The sequence below is a fragment of the Manis javanica genome, chromosome 1, assembly GCF_040802235.1.
Source record: "Manis javanica isolate MJ-LG chromosome 1, MJ_LKY, whole genome shotgun sequence".
Taxonomy (NCBI): Eukaryota; Metazoa; Chordata; class Mammalia; order Pholidota; family Manidae; genus Manis; species Manis javanica.
The window spans coordinates 160,362,396-160,381,827 of NC_133156.1; the positions used below are offsets into that span (position 1 = coordinate 160,362,396).

The 19,432-nt window shown below is 41.5% G+C and overlaps 1 protein-coding gene across 4 annotated transcripts in view; it reads right to left on the minus strand.

The window, feature by feature from the left end:
• NPAS2 (neuronal PAS domain protein 2) overlaps window positions 1–19,432 on the minus strand; it is a 144,973-nt gene that overhangs the window by 54,485 nt on the left and 71,056 nt on the right. For all 4 annotated transcript variants that reach the window (XM_037019998.2, XM_037019997.2, XM_017673160.3 and 1 more), the window contains one exon: window positions 5,293–5,441. In XM_037019998.2, the coding sequence (XP_036875893.1) occupies window positions 5,293–5,441 (149 nt within the window). The remainder of the gene's footprint in view (window positions 1–5,292; window positions 5,442–19,432) is intronic.

Consider the following 19,432-nt stretch of genomic DNA (forward strand, 5'->3'; position numbering starts at 1 on the left):
GTCTTACATGGAGTGTGGAGAATGCGTTCACTTAGGTGAACGAATTCGAATGAATTCAGTGGTTACAGTGAGTGAAGATGATGTCAAGGACTGAGGTACACATGACTCTGCACTGCTCATGTGTTCAATCACGCAAGATTCCCTGCAATGCTCTGTTCTATAGGTTCTTCCTTGGAGATCTCGGAAAGGACAAGCTGTTGCCACCACAGCGGCCAGAGGCTGCCCAAGGTGAAATGCATTCTGGGAGGCAGAGGCAGAGCACTGCCCACAGTTCTGGGCCAGTGTTCACTCAGGGTGCCAGCCCAGGCAGGGAAGAGAGAGCACAATGCCCAGTTCCTCAAACAACTGGCTGCCACAGTTTGACTCCTTGGAAAAGAGATCAATAGAGGATATACTAATAAATTAATCCCATAAACGTTCCGCCCCCTTCCTTTTCCCAACACATAAACTCATCTGAAAAATTCTTTTGACATTAGGATCAAACTGTTGATTAAATGTCCAGGAGAAGAGTCTTTCCAGCAATCCACATTTGATTTAGATGTAGGCCCATTCACCTTAATGGTAGAGGAGAATGAAAGACTCCTTTCTTTTCCAAGAGTAACTTGTAGCTCATTTTTTTACACAAGTAACTGGATACTTTCTAGACAGCAACATAATAATACTGGAAGCAGCTATTCACCTTGTACTTCAACAATTTGATTATAGTCCTTGGAAGTTAAGGTTCAATTCCCAACAATTAAAAAAATATGGAAGTTGGATAAAATGTCTCAAAGCAAGTAAAAAAATGTTAAACTGGGAAATCACATTCAGTGTTATAATCATGTCTCCACTGGCATTTGAGGTGACCTATATCATAAGCTATAAGAGACAGGGCAGGATTAGTAAAGAGGTGTGGTCAAAGTGGTTTCTAAACAGCAAGGGAAGCAAAACCTCCTGGGAACAATTTTTGCGGGAAGACACTGCAACAAACAGCCGAACCCCCCAATTCTACTGCAGTTTAAAGTTGTAGTTGTGTCCTAGAATGCTCACCTCCCAGCTGCTCCTGGTATGTGTGAACAAGGAGTAGAATGGCTTTGGCCATATGTGGTCAAAGAAAACTCTGGGAAATGGGGCATAAACTCTTTGCTGGGTGGGTAAATATTAGTGTGTCCAGCTATTTCTCCTTTTTCTGCAGCCTTTTCTAACCCCCAACCCCATCCACTAAGGTAGACAAATTGAAGAGGCGTGAACAAGGGATGGGATTTGATGCTGGGAGTAAAGGACGTTAAATCAGCTGGAGACTCACAGAGGAAGAGGAAAGTGTGCAGGTCAGCCAGACTCTGCAGAAGTAACATTTCAGTGGGTGTGGATAAGATGTCTAATACACCTTGCTATTCGCATAATTTAGGGATTTCTCTCTTATAATCAATATTGATGACATAAAATTTTTCCACAAAGAGAGATGGTGAGATTCCCATTTTGATCTGAATTACTTCAAAAAGACTAAGTATGCCTTTCAGGATCAAGACTTATCTCCCAAGCTGAGCAAACAGGAATGTATGACTTTTCAGGAAAGAGCTAAATAATTGTAACAACCGTCTGGACCGAATCGTCTCTTCTTGTCATGTGGTTTCATCCAGCACAAAAACAGAAAGCATGTCTGAATCCACCGTTCTGAACCCTGGCTCTACACAGGTATCGGCTGGGGGACTTTAGAAATATGCATGCTGGGCTTCCCTCGGTGGCGTGCTGGTGCAAGGCTCTCCGGCTCTATGACGCAAAGCCCTGATTTTGCTGTGCTTGCTCATTTCTGTAGTATAAATAATCGCACGGTGGCTGATTTTTGCTTGTCAACTTGACATCACCTGGCTTGCAAGACTGCTGAAAATTTAATAGTCATCTTTTGCAAGCTGGTATGAGCAGCTCCAGCTCACCACTAGGGTTCCACCCCTGGCCATTCTGATGTACTGGTCTGTGAGGTGACCCAGTTATATGCGCTCCCCAGGAGATTGCTCCCCAGGAGATTCTAATGGGAAGCCAAGATGGGGAACCAGTAGTCTGAATGGCCATACTAAGGAACAGCTCTAGCACAGTTAAGACACAAATATCTGTAAGTGTCCCATAAATCACCACTTGTGGGGAATAAGAATGTTGTAAAACTTGGGTTCTGAAGACAGACTACTTGGTATGGATGCTGCACTTTCCTGGCTGGCTGACTTGGGTGAGTGGCCAACCATCTCTGAGGCTCCATTGCCTCATCTGTGAAATGGCACCAAGCCAAAGCCCAGCTGTGAAGCTCAGCTGCATTACTATACACAGTCCTCAGAACAATGCCTGCCTGGCTCATGGTGAGCCCTGAGTCAATGCTGACCATGTTGTTCTCTGCCTCCTGGCAGATAGGTGTCTGTAGACTTTATGTCCATTTGGAGTATAAGTAAAAAGTTATTATTTGTTTTTGTTTTTGGTTTAATCCACAGTTTTTTCCAACCACTGTATTTCTCCATAAACTCTGCCATGGATTTTCTGCTTTATTTTGACTATGCAATCTCAGATGCTGAGTGAGAACCTGAAGTGATCCTGGCTGCATCTGAGCAGGCTGTGCAGGGTAGGCCTTAGTCTTACGAAAAAGGTGAGGTGGAGACAGGCGTTCCCAGTGTTAAGACACTGCATTTCTGCTGACTGATCCTTTCCGGGCCCCAGATTTGACAATTCTGTAATTCTGCAGTGGACAGAACCCAGCATAAATGTCACATTGATGAACTTGATCCTAGCTGCCCTAGTTAACAGCTGTCCTGCTTCTCAGTGACACTGACCTACTTTGAGTAATCTGCACAAAATATCTTGGTAATCAAACCAACCTGCTATTTCACTTGGCTAAGTCATTATTTAGGAAATATAAACATTCTGATTAAATTATTGGGGCAATTGAATTTTGCCGCAACACTTTATACCAATCCTGGTTGATTGTTCTTCCCTCACTTGTAACAAAAGCAATTAACATGTTCTTTACTAAGGGCAGCTTTGGAAAAAATGAGGAGGATATATCATTATTGTCCTATTTTTGGTAGGTATATACAATTATTAAAGAAATACTAAAAGAATAACAAGTCTAATGAAACTTTCTGAGGTCCTGGCTTTGCCCTCTTCTATGAAATCCTCTCGCCTAGGACAATGGTCAGTGAAAGGGAAACACCACCACAAGCATGGAACTGTCATTATCTCCTCAACAATCTGACATTTCTGATTTTATTATGCCTGGTGGCATAGGAAAAATAAGGAAGGAAAAAAGAATTTGGCTCTTCTTGCTTGTTAGTACCTAATGGACGCTTGCAACTACTGCCCAATTTTTTTGTACCACCTACAGGGGAGTGGCAGGGCAGGTGGTCAGTGTTAAGAGGTAAAAGGGTCTGAAGGAAAGTAAAAGGGAGAGAGGACGATTTGACAGAGACTTAAGTTCAAGGATGGATTCAAGTGGTGAATTCATATAATGAAATATTATATACCAACAAAAACCAACTAGCCACCGCACTGAAAGAACACAGATGAATCTCACAAATACTACACTCATAACACATGATTCCATCTGAATGAGGCCCCAACAGGCAAAACCAATCTCTGGTATTAGAGATCAGAAGAAGTGTGACCTTTGGAGAAAACAGGGGTCGACAAAAAGGAAGGGACATCTATCTATTGAGGGAGCTTCTATTTTTTGACCTGGTTGTTGGTTTCCTGGCTGTGTTCATTTTGTGATTATTAATCTATCTGTATAGTTATGATGTGTGTGTTTTCTGTATGTGTGTTATACTTTCATAGAGTATTAAAAAGCTTAAAAAGAAAGAATGGCATGCTGGGATAACTGGATATCTGCATCCAAACGGATGAATTTTGACTCCCTACCCACTTCATATACAAAAAGTAAATCAAAGTGAATCAAATATCTAAGTATTCAACGTATTCTCATCTCCAAATGCTTAGTCTGTAGCTTAAAACTACAAAATCCTTGGAAGAAATGGAGATGTAAACCTCCGTGACCTTTTCTTGCACAACAGTTTCTTAGATACGATACCTAAGGCACAAGCAATGAGTAACAACAAAAAACATAAACTGGATGTCAACAAACTTAAAAACTTGTGCATGTTGAAGGACATCAGTAAGAAAGTGAAAATACAATCCACAGAATGGGGGAAAATATTTTCAAATTATACATCTGATAAGGGTCTAGTATCTAGAATACATGAACTCTTACCACTCAACAGCAAAAGATAAATAATCCCATTAAAAGTGGGCAAAGGATTTGAATAGACATTTCTCTAAAGAAGATGTACACACAGCCAGTAAGCATAGGAAAAGATCATGAGAAGCCCAACATAATTAATCATTAGGGAAATGTAAATCAAAACCACAATGAGATACTGCTTCATACCCAGTAGGAAGGCTATAAGAAGCCGTGGGTATATATCCAAGAGAACTGAAAACATACATCCACACAAAGACACATACATGAATGTTCATAGCATCATTATTACTTATACCCAACAAATAGAAATAACCCAAATAGCCACCAACTGATCAAAGGATAAGTGAAATATGGTATATCCAATACAATGAGATGTTATTTGGCCAAATAGAATGAAATGATATTTATTTGTATGCTAATATGGACGCTTATGAAAGAAGCCAAAATACACATATCGTGTGATCTCATTTGTATAAGGTGCCCAGAATAGGCAAATCCACAGAGACAGAAAATAGATTCAGTGGTTGCACATGCTTGTGAACACACTAAAACCACTAAATTGGAAACTTTAATATGGTGAATTTTATGGTATGTGCATTACACCTCAATTAATGATTAATGAATGATCTTCAGTCTGTTGTTTTTCATGGCATAACTCAGAAGGCCAAAGAGTTTAGACATGGTAGCTGAGATGGTTGGGAACCCAGTGCTGTCTGCTCCAGGGGAGAATGGACACTTGGGCAGTGTACCTCTTCAGGGCTGAATGGAAAATGCTTGCTCTAGATATTTTTATAACCAAGATGCTCCCGCTATTAATGCCACTCCATGGGGACTGGGTGCCACCTGGGAGGCTGCTCTGGATTCTCAAACATGGCTAATAAAGCAGTCTGTCCCCTCCCAACCTGCAGGAGAGGGGCTATTACAGAGGGTGGAGGGCCTCTGAAAGAGGAAGCTGTGACAGATGAGAGCAGGCTTTGCTGGGCAGAGAGGACCGAGCAGGAAGACCAGCTTGGTGAAGTCATCGCCTAGTCAAAGAGCAGGAACGGAACAAAAACAGAGAGAAGTGCAACCTTTACCATTGTGTTTCTGCAGAAAACCGATGACCTTTTCCAGCACGGTGGTTTTGTCCATTTTCCGAGTGTTGCCAGGGAGCATGGAGCTGAGCTCTTTAATGAGAACATTGAACTGGTCCCGACGTTTCTTCTCAGATTTGTTGCGAGAAGCTCTGTAAACATGAGACACACAGGTTACCAGAACATTCCACCTCCTAAGGCTTTGTTATGAAATAGAGATACTTTCTGTCAGAGAACGTTCTGTTGTGATTATCTTATCAAAACTCTTTCAGGCAAAGTAACATTCGCCACATTTCACAGCTGAGTAATGAGGACAGAAAAATGTTTTGATAGACTCTTGGCCATGAAGAGAGACAGCATTAGTAAGTAGGTTCTGACTCAGATGCAAAATATCACACAGATTAGCTCAGTCACCAGATGCTGTTCCCTCTGACCTCACAGAGTTATCACCTTCAGAGAGCATACGTCCTGGCCATGGCCCCAGAGCTCATCACCCTGTAGGGGCAACAAGGCACCTCCCACATCAAATCGTTTGCCAGCCACGCTGCACCGAGGGCCAGTGTGACAGCGACTGCTTGTGGCTGTCAGGCAGCGAAGAGTGGCTGAGCTCTTTTGAAGGTGACATGGAGGAATCCTAAATGTATATTACTAAGTGGAAGATGCCAATCTGAAAAGGCTACATATTGTGTGATTTCAACTCTGTGGCGTTCTGGAAAAGACAAAACTATGGACAGTGAAAAGGTCGTGGCTTCCAGAGGTTGAGGTGGGGAGGCATGACTAAGCAGAGTACAGAGGGTTTTTAGAGCAGTGAAACCACTGTGCAATACAATGGTGGATACATGCCATTCTATGTCTTCCAAACCCATAAAATGTGAACCGGGTGAACCCCAGTGGCAACTACAGACTTTAGATGACAACAGTGAATTTATGTACTACTTTAGATGATACTGATTATTCAATGCAGGCTCATCAGTTGTAGCCAATGCACTGCTCTGGTCGGGGAGCTGGTGACGGGGGAGGCTGCCCCTTGGTAGGAACAGGGGCATATGGGCAATATCCTTATCCTTACTTTCTGCTCTATGCTTCTGTGAACCTACAGCTGCTCTAAAAAATAAAGCCTGCTTTAAAAAATGACATGCGATACTGTACACCTATGAAGACCAAAACGGAGCTGCTCAGCTTGAGAGAAGGGGACCTCCCCGAGCCACTGGCAGTCTCTGAGGAGCCCGAGGACCTCCCAGAATTTGAACAGGAAATTCCAGTTATGGGGGTCACTCTAACTGGACAGCAAACATGGAACATGCCACACAGGAAGCCTGCGCTCACCCTGGGGAGGCAGCACCATTCCAGAGGCCTTGATCCTTAAGGACAAGCCACAGGCCTGGGGGCTGGCTCTCAACTCCTCATCAGCGGTCAGCTGTTCAAGGTGCTCCAGGGCTGGGAAAGCTGACCCACCTGGGACAGGCTTGTTTCACAAGGTCTGTTCACCAAGAGTGCAGGGGCCACAGTCCCAGGGCCTCACAGTCAGGGTCCATCTGCTGCTCTCAGCACTCAGAGGGCCAGGGGGCTGACCACTTCTCCTGAGGCAACTGGCCGAGGTGTGGTCAGCACAGGGTGCAGGTGGCCTGTGACCACTCAGCAAGTGCCCACCAGAGGGATTCCCTCCCATGGGGCAGGCATCAGTACTGACAGCATCAGAGTCAGTAAAGATTCTGCTTCCCCAAACAGACCTTAGAAATGGGGATACATCCCAATATCCTTTCCCTGGATGCCGATGGCCACTGTTTGCCCTGCCTAATACACACCACCCATCTTTACTTCAGCACACCCCTTTAACAAGCCACCTTTTGCTAACTGTATCTCAGTTTGGGCTCTTTCCCGACAACACCCGAGGCAATTCATCAATGCTCACCTGAAGTGCATGGCCACTGCCCACACCTATGGGTCTCTTCCTTTTCCTGACTTTTCCCTCATTCCTAGCCTTTGTGGGCTCTGGGGAGGCCCTGAAATCCTTACGGGGTTTCTAGAGAGGTTCATAGCCGAGTGAGCATCCTCATATATGAACTTGCAGAGTGGCAGACTGACTCCAGGTGTAGCAGGAAGCCTCTGAGGTGCTTTTTTGCCAGTCCAGGGTGAAAGTGTAGTGTTCAAACACATGGAGGGAAGAAAGGAACCTTTTAAGTTTCTGAGTGACTGTCTATGCATTATAAATAATTTTTTGGCCTAGATTTTAAAGAGTGACATGCAACCTCCTTAGCCAAAAAAAGCTCTGCTTCTGTCCTAGTTTGCCCATCATAAATTATTTGTGAGCTGATAACACGCAGCTCATTATTACTCTGTTCTCTTCTTCAATGGGTATAATAATGGTGGACACGGCCTGGCAGAGAATACGATGAAGGCTTATATCATTAGTGACAGAAATACAAGCTTGTTTCTGTCAGCCTCTGCCTGGGACTCACTCTGAGGCCCACTGGAAATTGGTCAATGTCAGCTGGATCTGCAGCTCTGAGGCAAGAGAAAGAAAACAAGCATTGAATGACCTTATTTCCAATAAGGAAGTATGCTGAGCAGGCCCCGAGACCACCACACGTAAGACTGTAGGCCAAGCTGGAAGATGCTTAACCACAGTCTTTGGGTTTGTTTCTCCTTTTAAGGTATTACTTTCATATAAGTAATATATGTAAAATAAGTGCAATTTAAATGCATAGTTTGGTGAATTTGGGTAATTGTATCACCACCACCAAAACGCATATAGAGAACATTTCCCTCACCCTAAAAGGTTTGATCTCCCTCAACACTAGTCACAGGAAACCCCTGATGTGCTGTCACTTTACTTTTGCCTTTTTTAGGATTTTATATAAATGGGATCAGATAACATATAGTCTTTGACTTTCATTTGGCATAAAGTTTTTGAGATTCATCTACATTGCTGCATATATTAATGTTTCATTCCTTTTGACTGCTGACTGGAGTTCCACTGGGTTGTTTCCAGTTTAGAGGTATTAGGAATAATGCTCTTCTGAATATCCACATCCATGCCCTCCTGTAGATGTGGGCATTCATTTCTCTTGGGTTAACTACATAAGCATGAAATTTCAGAGTCATGTGATAAATGTATGTGGCTGTACTGTGTTTGCATGGCTACCAGCAACGGTCCTGTGGCTCCACATCCTTGTCAATTCTTGGTCTTGTCCATTTTTTTTTTCACGTTAGCCATTGTTGTGTTATCTCTTTGTGGTTTTAATTTGCACTTTCCTGATGACTAGTGATGTTGAACATCTTTTTCATATGCTTAATGCTCTTTCTTTTGTGAAGTATCTATTCAAATCTTCTGCCCACTCTTCAATCAGTTTATTGTCTTGTTGAGTTTGAGAGAAAGAGGGAAAGAAAAAGGGAGAAGGGAGGGCTGGGAGGAATGGAAGGTGTAGGAGTAGGTGTGTGCATTTTAAATATACATTGATACAAGCCTCATCCTTTGATTTGAATGCAGCGCTCAAAGAGCCCTAGGTTCTCTTTTCTGGTGTTCCACAGGAGACATAAATAACATCTGTTGGGCACTTGCTATGCAATAGGCACTATTTTAAATGCTTTCTCTATATATTTATTTTAATCCTCACAATGGCCCTTTAAGGTAGGTACTGTTATCATTCCCCTTTCACAGATGAAGTAACTGAGGCACTAAGAGGCTGTACAATGCTGATGTTACATGGCTAGGACATGGTGGACTGGCTGGCTTGGATGCCGGTGCTGTGAAGTACTGTGCTCTCATACCTCCTCCCACAACTCCCTCCAAAACCATTGTGAAGGTATCTGTTATAGAGCTATGCACCAGGGTTCTGGGAGCACAGAACTGAGAGCCACCAATTCTGGCTGCTTGAGTTTATTGCACAGAAACGAAACATGCTCTACAGAAAAATGGCATTGCTTGCTAATGGGATAAAGGTGTTTGTTCAGGAAGGATACCACAGAAAAACATCAACCGAAAGTTCCCAGCTAAAAGGAGATGAGAGTGTAAGGGAGAGATGCAATTCACACCTCAAGAGCTATTACACAAGGTGCAACATGATATGAGCTAGGCCAGAAGTTTAAACAACTTGCCAAGGGAACACACACAGGAAGGGTTCAGCCATGTGCGGTGATCAGGGAAGCCTGCAGGGAGGGGCTGCATGCAAGGCAGCCTGGAGGGAAGCATGGGCAGGTGGTGGTCAGGACAGCCTGAGGAATGCAGAGGTGTTGAATTCGACAGGGGACCTGGGGGCACATGGATGAGAACAGTGAGGCCAGTCAGTCTCGGATGCAGCTCCATCTTGGGCTGTCCAAAATGGGCAGAAGATTTGAACAGGCAATTGGCTCCCAGCTTCTGGAGGAGCCTGGGGCAGGGTGCTGATGGGAAGCCTGTGGGAGGGAAACTGGTTAGGACTTCAGAATTAGGGAAGGGCCCTACTTAGGGGGAGATGAGCAGAGATGGGAAGGAGAGGTGAGGATGGCTGGCAACAGTACCACAGTGCCCTGGGACCTGCTCCTTGGCTCGTGAGGAGCCACAAGGGAGGGCTGGGGTCACAAGCCAGGGACTCCACCCTGATTTCACTTGTCTAGGAAAAGCAATGCTAATGATATATATCTTTACACATTTTTACTCTTAACATACAATAACTTAACTTTTTCTTTTTGGGCATGATATGAGCACTCCCTCAATTTTAACATGTGTGTAAATTCATGTAACCATCATCACAATCATGAGACAGAACTATCTCTGAAACTCCTTCCTTCTCTCCCTGCCTGTAACTCCTGGTAACGCCTGTTCTGTTCTGTACCACTATGCTCTCTTTTGCTCTCTTTTTTGAGGTCATATGAATACAATAAATCATACAGTGGGTAGCCTTATGAGCCTGGTTTCTTCTACCCAGCTGAATGCCTTTGAGATTCATCCAAGTTGCTGTGCCTATCAATACCCTACCCCCTCTTATTGTTGAGTAGTTGTCTGTTGAATGGATGTACCACAGCAGCTGGTTTATCCATTCACCCACTGGAAGAAAAATTGGGTTGTTTCCTATTTTCAGTGATTATGGGTAGAGCTGCTGTAAATGTTTGTGTAGAGATTTTTGTGAGAACATAGGTTTTCAACTCTGAAGGAGAAGTAGTATCCTGGGAGTAGGATGGCTGGGTCATATGGAAAGTGTATATTTGACTTTGTAAGAAACTGCCAACCTTTGGCAGAGTGGCCATGCCTTTTTATCTTCTCATGAGCAATGTTTGAGTGAGTGAGATGTTCCACATTTTCAAGGGGAGATGGTATTGTTAGTATTTTCAATTTCAGTTAATCTAAGAAATGCGTAGTGTTATCTTTTCAGGGCTTTAATTTGGATTTCTCTAATGGCTAATGACATTGAACATCTTTTCATGTATACTTTTGCCATCTGTCTATCCTGTTTGGTGAGGCATCTGTTCATGTCTTTCATCCATTTTAAAACTGGGTTTTTTATTTTCTTACTAGTGAGTTTGGAGAGTTCATTATATATTCTGGTATGTCCTCTATCAGACATGTGATTTGTCAGTATTTTTCCCAGCTTGCTTTTACATTTTCTTCCTAGTGTCTTTCACAGAGTAAATGCTTTTAATTTTGCTGAAGTTCAATTTAGCAATGTTTTTTCTTTTATGGATTGTGCTTCTGAAGTCAGGTCCAGGAACCCTTTGCCTAACCTCAGGCTACAGAAGCTTTCTTCCTGTTTGTTTTCTTCTACAAGTTTTACATGGTTTATATCAGATTTATGATCCAATTTGAGTTATTTTTATAAGTAAATTTTAGGTTGAAGTTTATTTGTTTGCATATGATTATCCCATTGTTCCAACTCCAGTAAAAAAAAAAGACATTTCTGCATTGAATTATCTTTGCATCTTTGTAAAAAATCAACTGGTCATATATATAAGGATTGATTTCTGGGTTCCCTACTCTCCATTCTATTCTATTGATGTATGGATCTATCCCTCCACCAATAACACTGTCTTGATCACTGTAGTTTTATAGTAAGTCTTAAAATTAGATAACATGATTCCAACTTCATTCTTCTTTTTCAAAATTATTAGGGCTACTCAAGCTTTTCTGCCTTTTCATTACATTTTACAACCAAATTGTCTATATCTACGAAGAGTTCTGCTGGGATTTTGGGACTGGAATTGCTTTACATCTATGAATCAATTTTGAGAAAACTGATAGCTTTATTCTGTTGAATCTCCCTCTCATAAACATGATGTATCTCTCCATTTGTTTAGGTCTTCCTTTACTTCTGTTATGAGCGTTTCATAATTTTCACATATGTATCCCATATATGTTTTATTATATGTATACCTAAATATTTTGTTCTTTTGGCTGGATTATAAATACTATTGTGCTTTTATAATGTGTTTCTAACAGTTCATAGCTAGCTTACAGAAAGATTATTGATTTGTGTGAGTTGACCTTTTAAATTTACTTACTAGTTATTGGAGTTGTAAAATTTGTTAGGTCTCTTGGGATGGTCTATACATGTAATCATGCCATCTATGAATAAGGGAATTATTATTTTTTTTTCCAACCAGTGTGCCTTTTATTTCTTTTACTGTCTTACTGCTCTGGCTATGACTTGCATATGACATTGAATAGGAGTGATGAGGGCAGATTTCTTAGTCTCATTCCCCATCTTAGGCGGAAAACAGTCTTTTGACATTACGTATATCAGCTGTAGTTTTTATCTAAGTGTCCTTACATACCCTCCAATTCCTAATTTGCTGACAGTTTAATATCATGAGTAAAAGTTGAATTTCGTCAAATTATTTTTCTGCATCAATTAATATGATGACATGGTTTTTAGTTTTTCTTCTTTAGCCTGGTAACTTGGTGGATTACACTGATTGGGTTTTGAAAACTGAACAACCCTGCATTTCCTGGATAAAACTCCCTAGATAAAAACATATATAGAAGGTATGTATATATGTATGATTTGTTAATGTTTTGTTGAAGTTTTTAAATCTATGTTCATGATAAGATATTGGTTTGAGTTTTCTTTTTTGTACTGTCTTTTCTGGGTAATGTTGGTCTCATAAAATAAGTTGGGAAATACTTCCTTCTCTTCAACTTACCGGAAGAGACTGCAGAATCAGTGATAGTTCTTTTAATGTTTGGCAGAATTCTTCAGTGGAACCCTCTGGGTCTGGAAATTTCTATTTCAGAAGATTTTTAACTACGAATTCAATTTCTTTTATGAATTGTTAGCTACAGGACTAACTCTAGGTTTTTTCTATTTTGCCTTGTGCATTTTGATAGCTTATGGTTTTTGAGCAACTGGCACCTCTCATCTAAGTTGCTGCATTTTCGAGGGGATGCAGGTGTTCACAGTATTCCCTTGTGGTCCTTTTAATGTCTGAAGAGTACATAGTGATATCTCTTTTTTCAGTCCTACTATTGGTAATTTGTTTTCTTTTCTTGTCATTCTTGCAATAGGTTTACCAGTTTTATCGATTTTTAAAAAAATCACCTTTTGGTTTCACTGATTTTTTTCCTATTATTTTTGTTTCAATCTTACTGATTTCTGCTCTTACATCTATAATTTTCATCCTTTTGTTTGAGTGTATTTTGCTTTTCTGTTTCTAGTTTCTTAAGGTGGATGCTCAGTTGATTGAAAACCTTTTCTCTTTTCTACTATGAACATTTAATGCTCTAGATTTCTCTCTAAGTACTCCTTTAGCTGCAACCCACACATTTTGGTATGTTGTTTTTTAAAACTTTTCTTCAGTTCAAAATATTTTCTAATATTCTTTGAGACTTTCTCTTTCTAAAATTCCTTGAGATAATACAATCACTTAGAAATGTACTGTTTAATTTCCAAGTTTTGGAGATATTTTTCCTGCTATCATTCTGTTTCTAATTTAATTTCAGTTCTCTTAGACTTCTTTGCATTCATTTTATGAAGAAGGATTTGGTCTATCTTAGTGTATGTTCAATGGGTACTTGAAAATAATGTGTTTTCTGCTATTGTTGGATGGAGTATTCTCTAAACATCAAATAGAGGTTTACTTAATGGTGCTTTATTCTCTAAACATCAAATAGAGGTTTACTTAATGGTGCTTTTCATTTCTTCTATATCCTTGCTGAACTTCTACCTACTACCTTTGTTACTGATCAGGCATATTAAATATTTGTCTCAGGTCGTTAGATTCCACTTCACGTATTTGAAGCTCTATTCTTAATTGTATACATGTTTAGAATTGTTATGTGTTCTTGCTAAATTGATCCTTTATGTAATGTCACTCTTTACTCACGGTAATTTTCCTTGCTCTGAAGTCTACTTTATTTTAATATAGCCACTCTGGCTTTCTTTTACTTAGTGCTTGTGTGATATATCATTTTCCATAGTTTTTTAGTTTTAACCTACCTATATCATCATATTTGGAGCAAATGCCTTGTGGACATCACAGTTATGTCATTTTAAAAGCCATTTTGACAATCTGTTAGTTGGCATGTCTAGACCATTTACATTTAATAAAATTATTTATATGTTTAGATTTTACCAGCTGTTTTCCATTTTTTTTCATTCTTTGTTACTGTTGTTTTCTTTTTCTGCCTTCTTTTGGGTCACTGAAACATTTTTTTAGTATTCCGTGGCAATTTATCTATTGTTTTTATTTACTATATTTCTTTGTATAGTTGCTAGTAATTACTCTAGAGACTGTAATATAAAAACCTATCTTTTCAGAGCCTACTTGAATAATTTACCATTTCAAGTAGACTACAGAAACTACTCCATATAGTTTCCCTTATCACTCCTCCCTTTATGTGGTAGTTATCTTATGTACCACATCTGCATACACTGAATCAGATCAGATCATTTTTTTCAAATGTTAGACTATCTATTATGCTTAGCCAGATAGTTACCATTTCTGTTACTCTTCCTTTATATCTCATATCCCAAGTTCCCATCTGGTATCATTTCCTTTCTGTTAGAAAAACATCCTTTAGCAATTCTTTCAGAATAAGAAGCTGTCTTAGTTGTCTTTCATTTGAGATTATCTTCACTTACCTTCATTTCTGAAGGTTATTTTCAATGGATATAGAATTCTGGGCTAACAGTTGTTTTCTTTCAATATTTAATATTGTGCCACTACCAGAAGGCTTCCATGGTTTCTGATGAGAAGTCCATGGTGCTATTTAGATTTGTCCCACAAGGCCAGCCCTGGACCTTGGGTGGCAGTCTATCCTACAGTTCAGATCTGAAAGTCTATGGTACAATATTTAAGATCCAATCCATGCATAGTCAGCTTAGTGGTGGGCTCAGGAACTTCCAACCTGCTTTATAGGGTGTCTTTCTTGAGCTTCTCCTTCTCTGAGATCTCTTCCCAGTACTTTCTGGTTCCCGGGGTTCCCTTTTTTTCAAGAAAGCTGGTTCTTGATTTATTCTCCTTTGCCTCATGCTTCCTACATCTGCACGTTCATCTGGGGCCATGCAGTAGGAAGACAGAGAGGAGGGGAGAAAGCCACAGGGTTTCATCCCACCTTCTTAAAACTACAGCTCCTCTGCTCAGAGAGATAGGTTCCCTTAACATGTTAGTTTCCTATGGATCCCTGTTATCACTGTGGCTGCTGCTGCTATGATCAAAGGATTCCTCACAGGGTGCAAAGAAATGGAGAAAAGAACAAAAAAGGGAAGATTTTTCCTTGTTCAATCTGAGCATTAGACATCCTGTTCCCGCTCCTCACGTAGTAATAGAGAACTTCTCCTGGTCCTCTGTCAGTACAATGCCGGCTCCTGAGTTTGGGGCTGTGCTGAGTCTAGGTGAAGGGATATTGCAGGGAAGAAACTGGTGAGCTTATTGCCAGTTCAGTGGTACTTCAAATTCTGATACTTCCCCAACCTGCCCCCTACCATTTACTTTCCTCAAATAACTGTTTCATGCATTTGCCCAAGTTTTTTTTTATTAAGGTATCATTGATATACAATCACATGAGCAACAGTGTGGTTACTAGATTCCCCCCATTATCAGGTCCCCACCACATACCCCATTATAGTCATTGTCCATCAGCATAGAAAGATGCTACAGAGTCACTACTTGTCTTCTCTGTGCATTTGCCCAAGTTTTGTAACTGGATTCAGTGTGATGGACAGGATGGAATAGGTTGACTCTATCTTACCCATATCCAGGACCTCCATGTATCTTTTCATACCTTTTTTAGTTAGTATGTAAGAGACCCACAGGAATCAAAAGATGGGGAATATAGATTCTGAAAGCCTGATGGCAAGGTCTATAAACAAGACCTTTTTTGTAGAAAAGCATATAGAGGTGAGATGGACAACAGTCAAAATAGACTCTTGAGAAAACATATTTCTGGGTGGCTCTTGGAAAACAAAGAGAATGGCTGACAAATTGAGCAGGTCCTCCTTCCCTTGGTATGAGTATATCACCTTGGTATGATCTAGCATTAAAAAAAGTATCAAAAGAAAACTGCAGTGCATGTCAACACGGAGTTCTTATAAACCCATAGACCTACACTCCCTACCCCCTGTAGGTATATTTAGGTACCTACAATGGCCTAACTAGGGCTTACAAAGTAAGGGACAGAGGTGTAGCCCCCTGAGCTCTGGAATTCCAGAGAAGGAGGCACTGACAGCTCAGGATCTCAGTGAGACTTAGCACAGAAGCCTATACTTTTACAAGATGATCACACTGCTACCAGGACTCAAGTGGAACTGCAGAAAGAGAGGTGGGAGACGATCCTGGTTCCAAAGCCAAGCAACAGACACCCAGGATAATGTCTAAAGACTCACTGATGCCCACAGTTCCTTCCAGAGAGGGAATTCTGGCATATCTCAACTAGGCTAACTAGTTCCATCTTCCAGGATGAGATAGAGACTGAAGAGGGTGCAGACTAGGCCTCCCAAATCTGAGTATTATAAATGGAGCAGAAGGAACCTGAGAAGGTTATCAGGATTAGGTCTTAGGCTTCCTTTTTAGTGTCCACAAAAGTCTTCTGGAGCACCTGAAACAGAGGAGGTGGCTCTAGAAGGAACTCACAATTTCTTGCAGACTTGAAATATACCAAGTATGTGTTCCCTGTCAATGTCCAGAGGGGCAGCTGTGACCACAGGATGCTCACAGGCATGGCACACATTTTAAGTGTCCTCTACTTTAAGACAGTCCTGTCCATGCAAAGTGAACTTTCAGGAAGAATCAATTAGAGTCTATCATTCATAGTAACAGAAACCTTACAAAGTATTCTTGTTGAAATTTGAGGGAAATATAGAAAAACGTGATGGGAACTATGTCAAAATATTAGCAAAGGCTATCTCTAGGTGGTATGTTCATAAATGATCTTTGTGTACTTCTTTAAACATTTCAGTATTTTTCAACTGTTGTTTGGTTTTTTAATAGATAAGAAAACATACAAAATGTCAGGAATGAAGGCTCAAGTAAGACTGTATTGGGCAAGTCTTCCATGAAAAATTATGAAAAATTATATAAAGGAAGGGGAATGACCAAGGCCAGAGAAGATTTTTTGTTGTCACTATTTTTTTTCTCTCCAGATCATTTTTTAAAAATTCAGTTACATAAATGGGAGAGATTTTTTGTCTATCTGCTAATCACAGTCTTAGTACATTTAATGTGCTAAATAAGGAGCCCTGAAACTCTCCAAAAGGGAGGAACAGTAAACAGCATGGCCTGGACTTGTTTCCCAGGGCATTCCCCGGGATAGTGTGTCCCAGAATACATTTCGGGAAACTGGCGTCAAGCAAGGTCCACTTAAGGTCAGTTCAGTCCCCTCCCATGCCCAGGCCTGGGTGTGTACCTCCTCATTTCCGTAACTCAACATCCTCGCACACCAAGGCAGGGGGGATCAGGGGCACCCCAGAGGCCAGGAGCCTGCAGAAACTCAGCTCAAGAAAAGAATGTCCTCTGGGGGGGTGGGGAGAAAAGTCACCTGCGTGGAGCAAGATGGGTCAGGCTGGGGCGCCCTCATCTCATGGAGAACTCTGCAGATTCACCATGTTTTCTACTGTAGAGACTTGGCAAGGCGTCTGCGGCAGACTGAGCACAGCTGAGTCTGCTCTCCTTTCCTGAAGGTAGCAGAGACATCTTTGCTCTTAACCAGAATTATCAGAAAATGTTGGAGCCTAAATGGGAAGCTGGCTTGACTTCCCATCGATTCTTACTTAATGAATTTCACTGGAAAACAATCCTTAGGAACTTGTCCCTGAAATTCTAAAAGGAATCCTTACCCTTCTGTAGAAAGGTGGCATTTTCAAGAGGGTAGATTGCTAATCACTCTTTTTCAGCTTAAATTTCATTGAAATTACTGAAAGGGCTTTTAGTGAATCATCTTTTGCCTCAGATGCCACCAGAGAGGTTTCGGGTGGCCCTGAGATAAAACATTCCCAAGTCTCTAATCCTGGCACCCAATTCTTTGCCAACCAACAGACCCCTACCAGGTAAAAGCCAAAAGCCCCAAATACAGAGAGGCCCCTTCCCATTCTGCTGTTTACTGGGCCACAGTAGAATTAGTAGGTTGCCTGCAGGTATGGTTCTCCTTTTCCATCTGTTTGGAATACAGAATCACTCATCTGCAGATTACAGAGTAATGTTAAGTAAACCACACATCCTGATACACCTGTTCTCACAATGTCTGCTGCAGCCTTAATCACCAAATAAAACAAACAGAAAGGAAGGCTCAAAAATTCTTCACTGCCATTTTTTTTCTTGTGTCAGGGTTTAGGATGATATATGTAACACCCAAGTAAGAACCTATGAAAAAAAAAATCACAGCAAAATGAGCACGCTAGACTTCAGCTGGGAGCACACACACTGCACAAGGTTGGGCTTTTTTATTCTGCGCCAAGCCTGCATCCAGGGCATAAGCAAGTGTGCGTGGAGCTCAAGTCCTCCAAGTTGGCTACAACCTTCATGGCCTGGACCAGCCTTTCCTTTCAGACCCACAGAATTTACACCCAGAGAAATGAAACAATAAGATGAGGTCAGTCTCTCCTCTTAACTGTACTACTCTCCATGAACGAGCACTTGGTTGAGAAAGTAGAGCTTACGAATTTCGACCATCATCCAGGCTTAAGTTCTTTCTCCATTAGGCTTGAGAATTTCCAAGAATGCCTCCCTAGCTTGCCTGAAAGCTCTCTGAGGAGACTATGCATCCTCTTTATCTTCCACTTGCTTACCACATGGCTTAATCAGCAAATGCTGAGGGTGCCGGGAGGGTCTCAGTCATTGGTCCACAGCAACCCACTACCCCTGGGGGAAGCTGAAGAATAACCCCTCCTCAAAGGGCTAAAGCTTTTCCTCCTGCAACTCTTGTTTCTGCAAAAGGGCACATACAGACTCTCGTTTACTGTGTTGTAACTCCTCCCACTTGCCTAAACTATTTTATTGGCGTTGAGACTAAGGGTTATGGCCAAAGAATAATAAAATTGCTTAGCTTGTGTTTCAGAACAAACATCTACTCTACTGAGAACTCCAGGAATCAGCCCCCCTTGAGTGAAACTCTTGATTCTTCTTAACAAAAGGCAGCACAGCAATATGCCCTGTCCCCCTCCTTCCCCCCTCCCTCCACAAAAACACACAGGGTCACAGACACAGAACTTCCAAGATGATAGCAGAGGAGGCAATTTTAATTAACGCTGACGAACTACTCTTTTAATATCGGATCAAAGAGGCAATAAGGTTTCTTCTTGGTGTTCAGTTCCATCAGTAAATGGAGTAAGCTGTATTTTACAATACGGCAAAGTTAGAGAGACTTATTTTCTCTGGAAAGCAAGTTCTCCTCTCAGCACTTTCTGTCCCTGCCCCTTGAGCAAGGAGTGAATCCAAAGGAGCAGCTTACATTTACTGAGTGTTATGAGAAGTCGTTAGGAACCCAGACTCTAGGAAATTATGCCTGCATTTGAATCCCTGCCTGCCCCTGACTGGCTGTGCAATTCCTAAACCTCAGCTTTCTCAACTGTAAAAGGGGGCTAATAATAACCCACGTGGAGCGGTGTTGTGAGGATCAGGGAGTCATGCACACAAAATGCTGCAGGCACACAGTGAGTACTCTGTAAGCGTTGACACTGCTCATTGGCACTGTGTACCCCTGCACCCCAGCAGTGCTAGGGGCTTGCATGCAGCTGCA